Here is a 12,732-nt window from a genome sequence, read left to right on the forward strand (position 1 = left end):
ATAGAAACAGTAAAATAGAATAAAAATACCGTGATTTTTTAAATTTAAAATAGTTTTTTTTATACGTGCTGTGAACTTAACACGTTACTTCACCGAGGACTAAAGAAGTAAGAACGTTCCTTGTGTAAGTCGTAAGTGAAGGCGTATGTAATGGTTCATTGTTTTTGTGGTAAATGGTCTGAGATTACACAAATTGATGCATGTAAGTATATTGTAGAAGTGAAAGGAAGTGTTCACATTTAAATAATGGACTCTTGTTTCGCTAAAAAAACAATGTACCTTCTAAAGGTAAGGCCAGCACCAAAATCGATTTGTTTTAAAAATCCTATACTTATATGTTGAATATTTAAGCTACTGCATATATTTCAAGTTACATATTCAATATAGTATCCAATTCAATAGTATCCAAGAGTATAATAAACCTGTATTTGTTTATCGTTTTTTATTTTTAGTATGAACTGTACTTATGCGATGAAAATAATATTACCAGAGTAAAGTGATCTTGGTCTCATAGTATTGAAAATTTTTGAGTCAATATTTGCTGTCTACCGTAAGTACTCTGTAAATATATTAGATTTGAATACCACTAATCATACAAGGTCAGTGCGAAAAAACTAAAAGGCACTAATGAATCCGTTTAGCTATGAGAAGTGGTGACAAATCGTTAGAACCGCAAATACAGATTACTTCATTGGGTTCAAGGTTATGCAGTTTGATACTATAAAAGATCTTATAATATGAATTTCCACAATTATTAAACGTATTACTCAATATTTAAACGACATTACTGAATATTTAAACAGTTATAATAATCAAACGGTGTTTCCAAATAACATCAAAAAGAGAAGGTTCTCCATTCCAATCGAATTGATTTATTGTTGTTACGCAATAGCTTCTTATATTTCGGATTGGTTTCGATTATCTTTTGGAAGTCAACAGAGTTTACTCCTGTATTGATTCCATACAACTTTTGTTATGATTGGAATAGACTTTTTATAAAACAAAATTTCAAACTATTAAAAGTCTAATGTCAATAATATTATTAGATGTACATCTGATAAGATACATTTAAGGAGCACTCAGAATCCCGCGGCTATTCCTCAGCCCACTGCACTCAGCTCACGACGTTTCCTAAAATCACACCTTAGTAGCATTACAATCTGCATCTTTCAGTCGGACCTGTCGCTAGATCGGTTTAGTTAGGACTCCTGCATAGTTGGTGCCTAGTGAAGTAGTTGTAGAACAAGTCTACAGCGTCCGTCGTGTCTAGACGGCGCGTCGGATCCCTATCGGCTGCCGTAAAATTATGTGACGTGGGTGGGCCCTGCACCGCTCTAGGATATCCGGCTGGATTCGATCTTCATTCACTTATTTAATTTATAGTAAACTTAGTATGCACTATATATATGTTATCTTCTTGAACCACGTATATAAAAAATAAAATAAATATACTCACGACTATAATTTTAGTAGCATAGTCAGAGACATTTGCTGAATGTGATGAACCTTACACTTGACATGCCTACATTCATCGAACATATAATATTGAAATGCTTTGCCGCTTTCTGCCGCATAGGATTTTAATATCCTACTAGAAAAAATATTCATATTATGCAATGTTTTTGCTATTTGTGAACCTTATAACAATTTTGTAAAAACTCAAGTTGTATTCTTACAAAAATAATAGTTCAGTACAATTCACTACAATAGATTGAATGGATTTTTTTTATAGTTATACATAGCGTTGTATTTGATGTCTATATATGGCTTTTTATTTATAAAATATAAATTGTTTGAATCCGTTGTGACAGTTTTCGTGCAATTATTTGTTGTACACAGGTACATTAAAATTAAAACATCATTCAATCAATAGGAAATTATGGGTTCACCGCAATTTAATATCAACAATCAGCCATTCTTGTCAACTACGTAGTTTTTACCAGTAGCTAGGTATATTTGCGTTAACCAAAAAGTTTTATTTTAGAATGTATGCACATATTAATAATACATACCTATTAAAATGTTACCTACAAGAATTTTAAAATTTAAAATTATTATATCTCTTTATTACAATTGTAGATAGACAATAAAAAGATTAAAACAACCTATAAATAATTTACAATAAAGACATTCTATTCTTTACGATACATTTAAAATTAAATTTAGGAAAGCAGATTCCATTAGCGTAGAGTGCAGGATATGAAATACAAAATCAGAGCACGTCGCAGGCGAGCAAGATGGACCCGACCAAGCTGACCCTAGTTAGCCTTCCGATTTGGTTGGATACATAGTAAGCGGGATATTCTCGTTTATTTTTTACGTGTACAATGTATATTTGCATCTGTAAGTATATCGCGTGTACTGTTTGTACTAAATGTGAAAATATGTTTGTTACCACATGAGGCCTTAACGGCTCAGTCAATCATCATAAAATTCCATGTGCGCGTAGTAGTTGGAATAAAAAAAAAATCATAGACTAATTTTTAGTAAATTAACATGAGATACGTAGACGCACACGAAATCACGAGCGTTAATAGGTTACGGTAACTTACAGTCAGATGTGCTGCATGCTTGTTTGCCACCTCACTGATATATGTACATCAAAGTAAAAACTAGTATGAAATATACTGCAGATGATTAGAGTATAAAATATTAGTTATTTTATATTTTCTCTCTTTTTTTTTTGTTCTCTTGATCAACAAAAAATATTAAAGTTATCGACGTTAAATATATTTATTTAATTAATCACTGTAAGTACCTAAGTATACTTAATACAAGTGTAAACACAATGGAGATCGCTCCTGATAATCCATACCTAAGTCGAAAAACGCAACGGTGCAACAAAGGAATCTAGATCAAACGTACAATGTGCTCTTTACGAAACTCGTTAGTAATTTGTGGGGTGTTAACATCTTTTCTCTGGTGAGAGTCTTACTAAGTGGCGAAACTGGCAACTCAACAATGGAACAAACGTTTGCTACCGGGCCAGCGTCGGCGCAGACGCATATCTATCGCGGGTCATCGCGCTGCAACCTTTCACTAGCCATGCACCTCAACCAGCTCACTCAACAGGCTGCATGGCTTCGCACGACCAATCACTATCGCTCTATAATCTAATTCCAGTAATAAACGTGAACGCGACTTATTTGCATGGCAACAAATTTCTCTTTTTCACCAACTTCAATATTATGTTTCAATTTCATCCTCAGTTTGACAATGGATATTGTACAATGGGACGTCCCCTGTATAAAATATGCGCGAAATTAAACGCAAACGTCTTCATAATTTAATTAATCTGAAACAACATTGGTGTACCAGAATTGCTCGCCTTAAATAAGATCAGTAACAAAGGCTTCCCAGTTTCACGCTGCGTCTATCCCTTAATTATCAGACAGAGGAAACCGCAAATAAAGGGCTATGTTCGTTGTGAGCGAGCAAGATAGGGCTATTATGGCTAACTAAAGTATGAAGTCCCAACGGAAATAAATGTGTTACTATCAAGGTCCTATTAGTAGGCCAATAGGATATTAGCTTTTTTATAAGATGTTCATTATACTATACACCACTTGTATATAAATCCACTTGTTGCTAATTAAAAGCACCTAACTACTAATACTCGTAAATGATATAAAAAAAAAAAAAACACTAAACAATTTATTTAATAATTCATGAACTTACAAATCATTTGTAACATCGAGTATAATTATACAAGCTATAATAATTACAAAGTAGTTTAAGTCGTTTCTGGTAATAATTATTTTCTATTATTTAATTAATGATTAACAAGTTAACAATATAATCAGTTATTAAGAAGGTAAGTGCTAAGTTACTTATAAGAAATAAAAAGAAATTGTTACGGCAAGTGTATAATTACGCGTTGGCAACTATACCCAAAACGTATAACTAAAAGTTTATAAATTACACGGTCATGCCTTTTGATTAGTGTTTGTAATTATTTCTTCGAATGATTGTGATTTTGTTTGCCATATAGGTACAAAATATATTTATGGCATGTTCAAAAGAGAATGGCGACACGAATCAGCGGTCTATTCTTACTAATAATACTATTTAATAATGTGAGTAATGTGATTATTTTAATACCTCTTAAAATATTTTTTTTTGTTTTCTTTTGTTTCTTTAAAAATATTGTATTCAAAAGTAGAGAACAGAAGGATTTTTTTTTAATAATGATTATTCCCTAATGTAGGCTCAAACAGAACCCCGCCTTGAATCGATGACTAAAACAGTTTCTTCTAAAGATTCGAAACGTAAGTATAAAGTTCATATTTCCAACCGATCCTCTAATTAATTAATATTGTTCTGTATTATTTTTGTTTAGATAATAATTTACAAAAATTGAGTGACGTTAAAAAGTTCCTACATTCAACTCGGAACCACAAAATATATTAGGATCTGATGAAAATATTGAGAGTAATTTTGATCGTCAAAACATCGGTCTAGAATTTTTTTTTTAATTAACAAATTTCAATAAAGTCATTGATGGAGTTTTAGACAAAAGTAAAAATAAAAAAGAAAATGCACAAAAAGAGAATATAGAAGTAAGTGAGGAGAAGGGAGAACACGACAGGGGTACGTAGTAATAATAACTATTTCTACACATATTTACATATGAAATAAAGGACATAGATGAGAAAAAAAATAAATACTGAATTTGCATTGCTGAATTATATACGCAAATGCTTAATAAATTGGAGTATAATCGAAATATATTAGTTCACTCAATTTATGATACAGAGGATAGCACAATGTCTAACTTCACATTAGATATTAAAGAGGATGATAAATAGCAACTTATTATGTTCATGTATGCAATTATAATGATCGTATGTCTACTTTTTTTTATTTTAATAGCATAAAAGTTTACTTCTATATCAAATTACAGATGAAGAAACACCATCTCAAAGAGGGCTCATAGCTGGTATGTATCACAGTGCTTATTATTTATAATTGAATTGACGAATTTAATTATAAAAAATATTTGAGCGATGACTCAACTAGTAATATTGACTTTTGCTTACAGGTGACATCTTCACTCCCTATGAAATGCTACCAATTACAGAGAAGCTAATCAACAAAGGTACACTTAATAAAAACAAGTACATAGTGTACAATAAATAATATAATTGTATTAATTAATTGATCGTATTTATATTTCAGTTGAGAAACCAGGACGTGAGTGAACTTCATATAATGTGCTAACTCAATACATATTCGGTATCTAATTAAGTATCTCTTCATGATATTGATTGCTTACCAAAGTACATATGATTACTTTTTGCAGAAGGAAAAGGTATAGTTAGTTCCGCAACTAGTCCTGAAGAGCTCGCTGATAAATTATTTGAAGCTTTCTGTGAGTTTTTAAAGATACGCCAAATTAGTGAAATTCATTACTGTATTTATATTTATATGGAGACTAATAGTATTTTTCTATTTACAGTTTTTACTGATGTCCGTATAGTAAAGTTACAAGGTATAGTCCGATAAAATAGCATACCAATTATTAGTCATACATAATTTTACTTTGTCTGATCATTACACGAGTATTGATTTATTATATTTATATTTAGATTTTGATATTACCGGTCTGGACGCTCTTCAGGCATTAGCGCTCAGCGGAGAAGGTATACTGAGTATTATTATAAATTTACTTTTTAGTTTACGTATTTATTTTTATTTGAATTCAATTTTCATTTTATATATATTTACCAATTCAGATTTCAATTTGTACACGAATATACATAATCATTTACTCGTAATATTATTTTTCATTATTGCGTGTGCGTATTCAATGTTAATTCAACATTTCAGTGGCGAATATTAGAAATGCTAACAGGGTAACAAATGAAATGCTACAAACAACTTTAAGTTACAGAGGTATGAATTGTGTCATAAAATTTACTGATAATTATAAAATTTTGATTATTATTAAAAATACAAAATATTTATAATCATTAGACAGCATCAATATTATTGTTCCTATAATTAACTAATAATTCCAGGACAAAACATCATTTTGGATCAGAAACCTAAAACGTCACATTATAAATGTGAGTAGCTGATTATCTTCTATGAAATTGCTTTTTTTTTTTGAGATGTAATATAAAATTCTTTAAAACTATGACATACTAATTTTACACGCGACTTCGTAACCGATAAAAAGTGATTTACTAGCTGCATCTGTGACTTTGTCTGCTTGACCGGAATATATTGATTAATCTAGTTAAAAGTTCTCCATACCAAATACTGCGAACTAGTCAAAGTTCATGACGATTGATCGAACTGTTAAGGCGCCAAGAGGTCAAATACTCGTAAACTCACTTTCACATTTATAAATAGGTATCGACGAATAATAAGGGTTGGCAGAAACAGAAATCATGTTAATAAAAAATTGTATTTGTTCTAATCTAAATCTTGTGTAGTAAAAATAATAAAAGACATGATTCGTTACTTAAGTAATTTATTCAATAAATTTATTCAATATAATTTTTACAGTGTACTTAAGTATACTTAAATAATATTGAATAAATTTGTTTTGCTCTAAGTAGAAAAAAAATAAGATAGGGTTTGATACATAAATTTATTTATGATGAAACTCTTGTATTTCGGAGTTCCAGTTCGTTCGTCATACCTGACAGATTATTATGAGTATATTCTATTGGTAAACCTATAGAGTTTTATTAATTATTATGCCTACTGCTTAGTTAATGTAAAATAGCGAATTTGAATTTTATTACACTAAAACTTATGCATTTAAATAAGCAATAAAATACTTAATCATACATATTTATACATATATACATCATTTCAGTGGTAACAAAAACTATTGAAAATTACAAGGAAATTAAACGACGAGGTAATATATAAGTAGTTGTTTCTAAAATTATATTTTTATATAATAGTCAATATCGCTTTTTATGTATAATTTATACATGAGTATTAATATAACTTTGCTAGTCTTCATTATCAATATACAACATCATACAAACAACATGCTGCACCGACTTCGAATAAAGGGAAAACACCTTAAGAATGATCGTGACGACATCATAAAACTTATTAAAATCCCACTACTTATAATGGAGAGTTTCTGAAATCATCATTATCATTAATTAAGACCAGTATTATTACAACAACTTTATTGCCTTTATTTAGAGATTTCCTTTATTTCCTTGATGTATTATTTTGCATTGTTCTCTGTTCGTCTCTTATCCTACAGCTAAAAAGGAATTTTACATTATATCAGTCTGATTGTATACTCTACCATCGCTTCCAATTTACCGTCCATTTATTCCTTTATTTCAGGCATTAAACTAGCGACAAAACTAGCAAAGAAGAAACATTTGATAATAAATAAGAACCGTAGACATTTTAATGAGAACGTCAAAAATAACGAGCAAATAGCAAATACAATGAAAGTTGCAACTACTAGAAAAACAACACTTAAAAAAACTAATAACAACTCTATGAAAAAAATAAATATTAAAGGTGAGACAAATCAATTTTTTTGTTCTCTTTTCAAGTGCTATTTAGCGGGGCGAACGGACGAGAAACGCTACGAGCTTATTAAATTTTAATATTTACAATTACAGATGGCGCAAATAAGATTAAGAAGCACGCTGTTAGGATAAATAAAGCTGTCAAATTAAAAAAGAAAAAAGCAGGTAAATATATGAGATAAAAGGATTTCATTTTATTATATTTTAAAGATACAGGAGCTATATAAAAAGTATGCAAAAATGGATATAAAAGACAATCATATTTCTGGACTTAACCTGCGTAGGTTAAGACAAATAAAGCTGTCAAATTAAAAAAGAAAGAATAGGGAAATATATGAGATAGAAAGATTTTTAATTCATTCTAAAGATAGAAAATTATCTAAACAGTCTGCAAAACTATCATGAAATCAAATTCCGAATTTTCGAACTCAATTTACGGACGTATTTTTGTTCATACCGAAATTGAACCTGTAAATGGAGCTTATAATTTTGTAAGTCATAAATCCTACCGTAAAAGTCTAAAGGAACGATACTTTAATATTTTTAATATCTTTAAACATGAAATTTGTATTTCGTTCGGTTCCGAAATTTTGGAAAACATTTCATGGTAGGCCCTCTGATATAAAAGACGAAATCCAGCGATTATATTCGTAAAGCTATATAATTTTCTTTACAAACTGCTCAGTTACATAGGCGTTAAAGTGTGACAACATCTAAATCATTTATCAATTTTCGAAAGCAATCAATATTTAATATATTATAAATTATTTTTCAAAAAGTGCTAGTACGAGTACAACAAACTAAAGCGTTAATAATTCAATAAGATTAAACTATTAAAATTTTGAATGTGATAATAAAAAAGACACCTATTTAGAAATTTTAAAAGTAAAATATTTAATACCGTCGCAAGTTTTTATATTTATATAAATTACATAAACTTACATACATATCTACAAATATTATGTATTTATAGTACTTTGGAAATTAACATAATAGGCGGAAAAAATTGCAGGAACTCTCAGAAATGAATTGAACTATACTACGCTATGATATCCTATTGTATATAATGTAATATGATTTAATGTATTTTAGATGCGACATGTCGTTGGCAATACGAATGCTCTAATCCAGCTGATTTGGATACCTGTCGGCTACATACTAAATGTATGAAAAAAGAAACTATAAAAACAACACCAGAATGTAAGAACTTACATTTTATTGACAATATAAAATTTTACAAAATTTACTAAGCTTAAAAATTTTACCACCAAACAGGTTCATCTGACGATTCAAGCCAGAATCTCTCAATTACACAGGTCGAGTGCGCTTCCAATAAATAATACGGAGTGTACTTATACACTAGGGGGAAAAGGGATTGTTAGTAATGGAGACTGAAAATCCCATTGCTAGCAATATATTCAACCAGGTCGACCTCCTCGCGGTTTCTCCTGGAAACTATCATGGTTAATTCCTGATGAATTCATCATGATGGGCTAACTGGCCTGTTTTCATTCTCGTCTATCACCCTTCACTGGTACTTTGCCAGCGTATCCCGTTAACGTAGGCGGGGTTACCATTCCATTTTCACCCATCAAAAAAAAACACACACACACTATTAATCTTAGTATATTTTTACATATAACATATCGATTTAGCTCATTTATATCCACAATAATGACTAGTATCATTTCAGTTATATCTACAAAGCAAAAACCGGATAAACAATCTCTTGCGATAAATCAATTTCGGAAAATGTGTAAGTTAATAATTTGTATTTATAAAGGTAATTAGAGGTATAAATACACGTTAACAAGTCGACAAATTATGTGTGGCTATCATGGTGTTGCAAACATCAATAAGCTACAGTTACTGACCACTCACCCCATCGATGGGCAAAGTACATCGATTACACAAAGTACGACCCGGCCTGCAAAGGGTTATAATCCGGCCCGCCCACGTCCCACAAAAAGTAGGAATGTCTATCGGTTGTACACCTATAGATATAAGCTACACTACATATACCTTAGGGGCCATTCATTATTTATCTAAGGACGATTTTGGTCATTTATAACCCTTCACCCCTCTCGCTTCATGTAAGCATATGACACGTCTTATCCCCTTTATTATGTAGATTTTTATTTAGTTTTTTTAAATAGTTAAACGTCTAAATAGCTAAATTATTAAGATAAAAATAGATCTCATAATTGTTATTTATTGCTCACGACAAAAATAAGCAAGGAGATAGATAATAACCGCGCAAATGTAAACTAATGATGGATTTTAAATTGTTAGGTACATAATAAACTTGTTCCATTATCTTGTATAACTCTTTAACTAAGATATCTAGCATACAATTTTAAGAAAAAGAAATTTTAGTATTATACGACTTAATATCATTTACAGTCGGAATAAGTATGGTGGATGAGGAAGTGGAAAAAATATGTAAGTTTCAATATAAATGCCTACCTAATTAGATAAAAATGCTATAAACTTTGTTAAATCATAAAACATATTCCAGTGGAAAGCAGAATATTACGTTTAAAACCTCAAAACATGGGTAAGAAAACAATCTATTATAACAGAGTTTTAGAAATTTAATATTATAATTCCACAAAAATCTAAAATGCAATAATATAACTTAATTATCATGCAGATAACAAGTCTGAGAGACTAGAAAGCCTAACAGAATATTTTGAAAAAATTATTATGGCAAAATTTCTACGTGGTAAGTGATTTATAATACATTTGAGGTGTTAACAATTATATCACCATAATAGTGTAGGTTTTTTTTTTATTAGGGAGGCAAACGAGCAGACAGTCCACCTGATGGAAAGCGGCTATCGTCGCCCAAGACGAGAGGAGTTGCTTGTGCGTTGCCGGCCTCTAAAGCCTTTAGATAGCCCATTCATGTATCTGCTAGTATCAATCGAGGAGTTTAAATGCATACACGTATCACAAAAGAAATCTTATTATGTTTCATAAATATAAAAATTTATAAAATCGATATAAAAATTGACAAAGACATTTGATATTTCCTTTTTCCATTTTCATTTCGAATCAATGAAAAAAGCTCTTTTATTTCATAAAACAAAATTTTCAATTAGGTACTGGAATCTCTAATTGTTTGTTAAGTAATCTGAGTCAATAAACAGATAATAAGAACTAGCAAAACAATTTAGCCATATAATTAGAAAGCAATATTCGTAATTTAACACTTAACAGTAATTATACTGTGTTACTTAATAACAACTACGCGAGCCACATCAAGTAATACATTACACGAGAATGGTTTTCATCCATATTACTCGTATTTATTGATTCGATAAATGATATCGACGAAAACCACTTCAATACTCGATAGCCCTCGAGTCATCCATTTTAATATTCTAGAAATGTATTTATGTGTAATATCAGTAATGAAAAACATAAATCGGATTTAATGTTACTATTGTCAAATACAATTAAAAATAGTAAAATCATTATTTATTATTTTATGGCATTTAATATGAAATTCTTTAATTTAGGGTCTACTACTCCGATGAGCATCCAGGAAACAAATGGAAAAAATCCTCGAGATAAAGCTCATGCTTGGCCAGATAATAAGGTATTTTCATTTTATTATATAAACTTAGATTAGTTTAAATGATTCAGTATAATGAATATTTAGATATTAGACTTTTTTCAGGACCACGTATAGATGTATAAATTACGTATAAATTATATCTAGTACATATCTACACAGATACATCATAAGGATACCTATATATTATACTAAATTACATAGACTAAACCGCGGATATAGCTTACAAATTAAATTTAAAAAAATACTCGCATATAAAGTACATTTTTTTAAACGTAGGTAAATATTTCGGTTGTGGAATTAAGATATTTATTAACATGGTTTTTTTTTTTCAGAACGAAGAATATCCAAGAAGAATCTTAGGAATCCCTACAAAAATAACGTATAAAACAAAAAGCAATAAATAAACACGAAAAAATTACATTGCCTACAGCTCTAATATATATTATTTGTAAACTTTACTTATAAATCTATATTTTATATCTAATAATTTAAATTATTTAATTTAATTTAAAGTTTTCTGTACATTTGTACAGAAAATTTTGTTGGTATGTATTATTAGTATGTTATACCAATTAATTAGGTACATCTCGATAAATACAATATATAATTAGGAACACAAAGCAATGTATAAAAAATCTTAATTATCTACGTTAGAAAGATAAAAGGTTACACGTGGCGTCAGTGGGCTGGTAGTAGTGTGAGCCAGCATCACAACTTGAACAAGGCCATAAAACAACAGAAGTCCCGGAAACGACTAGAATATCTCGTGGACGCTGTCCATAGACTATTATTTTCCTACTTTACCCCAACTGATATTCAATGTGCTTTATAATAATTATCTGTAACAAACTAGTAGTCTTGCACTTTCCTTTGGGAAGGTGAAATGTTGCAAAATACTTATTAGTTATTACCGACATGGGAAATTCAAGACTATAGGCAATTAATACAAAATTTCTTCAAAAAACCTTAATATTCCAGATATTTTCGGATTTGTGAGTAGTAATCTTACAATGTAATTTCCTACACATACTGAGTAATAAATGTACATTATGGGGGGTCCCCACATATGGATAAAAAAGTTGTCCTGTTTTTGACTAAGCATTTGAATAGAGATATCATATGATCATCTATATGATCTAAGCTAAATGAATATAATTTGGTTATAGGTGCTATATAAAGTACTATACATCACTTGGAAGAAAGTATGATTCTCAATTCGCAATCGGACATTTTTTTTCCGTGTAGAATAATTTGCTATTGGAGTTTACTTAATTTATCGGTCTCATGACGACACGATTTGTATAAAAGGTTCCAAAATTATTTTCATAATTTAGACTTTCAACCCACGTTCCTTAGGGAAAGTTGCTAGTTTGAATAATCCACAGGTTATAAAAACTTTGTGTATTGGGCCAGATTTAGAGGTTCTGAACTTCTGGCTTGAGCCTTTAAGTACATTTGTTATCTAGTATTATTGATGCTGGAATTGTTAGCTCTTAGTTGAATTTTGAATTTATCTTTATAAGTGAGAAAACCCTTGATATTATTAGGACATTAGTATTTATTCGCCACTTCGTTTGCGCGACCGGAATAAACAGTGTACGCTTATGTCCTTCTCCACAATTAAATAAAAAC

General features: G+C 30.0%; 2 protein-coding genes across 5 annotated transcripts in view; one reads left to right on the forward strand and one right to left on the reverse strand.

Annotated features, from left to right (window-relative positions):
- The window catches only part of LOC113517105 (uncharacterized), a 155,633-nt gene that overhangs the window by 97,160 nt on the left and 45,741 nt on the right, over nt 1-12,732 (reverse strand). The window lies entirely within an intron of this gene.
- Nucleotides 3,873-11,535, forward strand: LOC116412767 (uncharacterized). Of its 3 annotated transcripts, XM_031907825.2 has the most exons (20): nt 3,874-4,076; nt 4,208-4,268; nt 4,904-4,939; nt 5,042-5,098; nt 5,179-5,193; nt 5,303-5,371; nt 5,459-5,491; nt 5,589-5,642; nt 5,830-5,895; nt 6,021-6,068; nt 6,830-6,874; nt 7,324-7,506; nt 7,611-7,682; nt 8,610-8,717; nt 9,211-9,273; nt 9,921-9,959; nt 10,036-10,074; nt 10,171-10,242; nt 11,042-11,121; nt 11,433-11,535. In XM_031907825.2, the coding sequence occupies exons 1-20, from the start codon at nt 4,026-4,028 to the stop codon at nt 11,502-11,504; spliced, it is 1,263 nt and encodes a 420-aa protein (XP_031763685.2). In that variant the 5' UTR covers nt 3,874-4,025; the 3' UTR covers nt 11,505-11,535. The 3 variants fall into 3 exon arrangements, with proteins under 3 accessions (XP_052747642.1, XP_031763685.2, XP_052747643.1); XM_052891682.1 differs by lacking the exon at nt 9,921-9,959 and having other exon boundaries at nt 3,873-4,076; XM_052891683.1 differs by lacking the exon at nt 5,303-5,371.

This window comes from Galleria mellonella, unplaced genomic scaffold (genome assembly GCF_026898425.1).
Source record: "Galleria mellonella isolate WM207_F2 unplaced genomic scaffold, CSIRO_AGI_GalMel_v1 utg143, whole genome shotgun sequence".
NCBI classification, from domain to species: domain Eukaryota; kingdom Metazoa; phylum Arthropoda; class Insecta; order Lepidoptera; family Pyralidae; genus Galleria; species Galleria mellonella.

Excerpts from the sequence above, each read along its gene's own strand:
- LOC116412767 (XM_031907825.2), top strand. The coding sequence starts at position 4,026 with ATGGCGACACGAATCAGCGGTCTATTCTTACTAATAATACTATTTAAT. Across the intron at positions 8,718-9,210 it reads TATAAAAACAACACCAGAAT|TTATATCTACAAAGCAAAAA; the intron begins GTAAGAACTTAC and ends GTATCATTTCAG. Across the intron at positions 9,274-9,920 it reads AAATCAATTTCGGAAAATGT|TCGGAATAAGTATGGTGGAT; the intron begins GTAAGTTAATAA and ends TATCATTTACAG.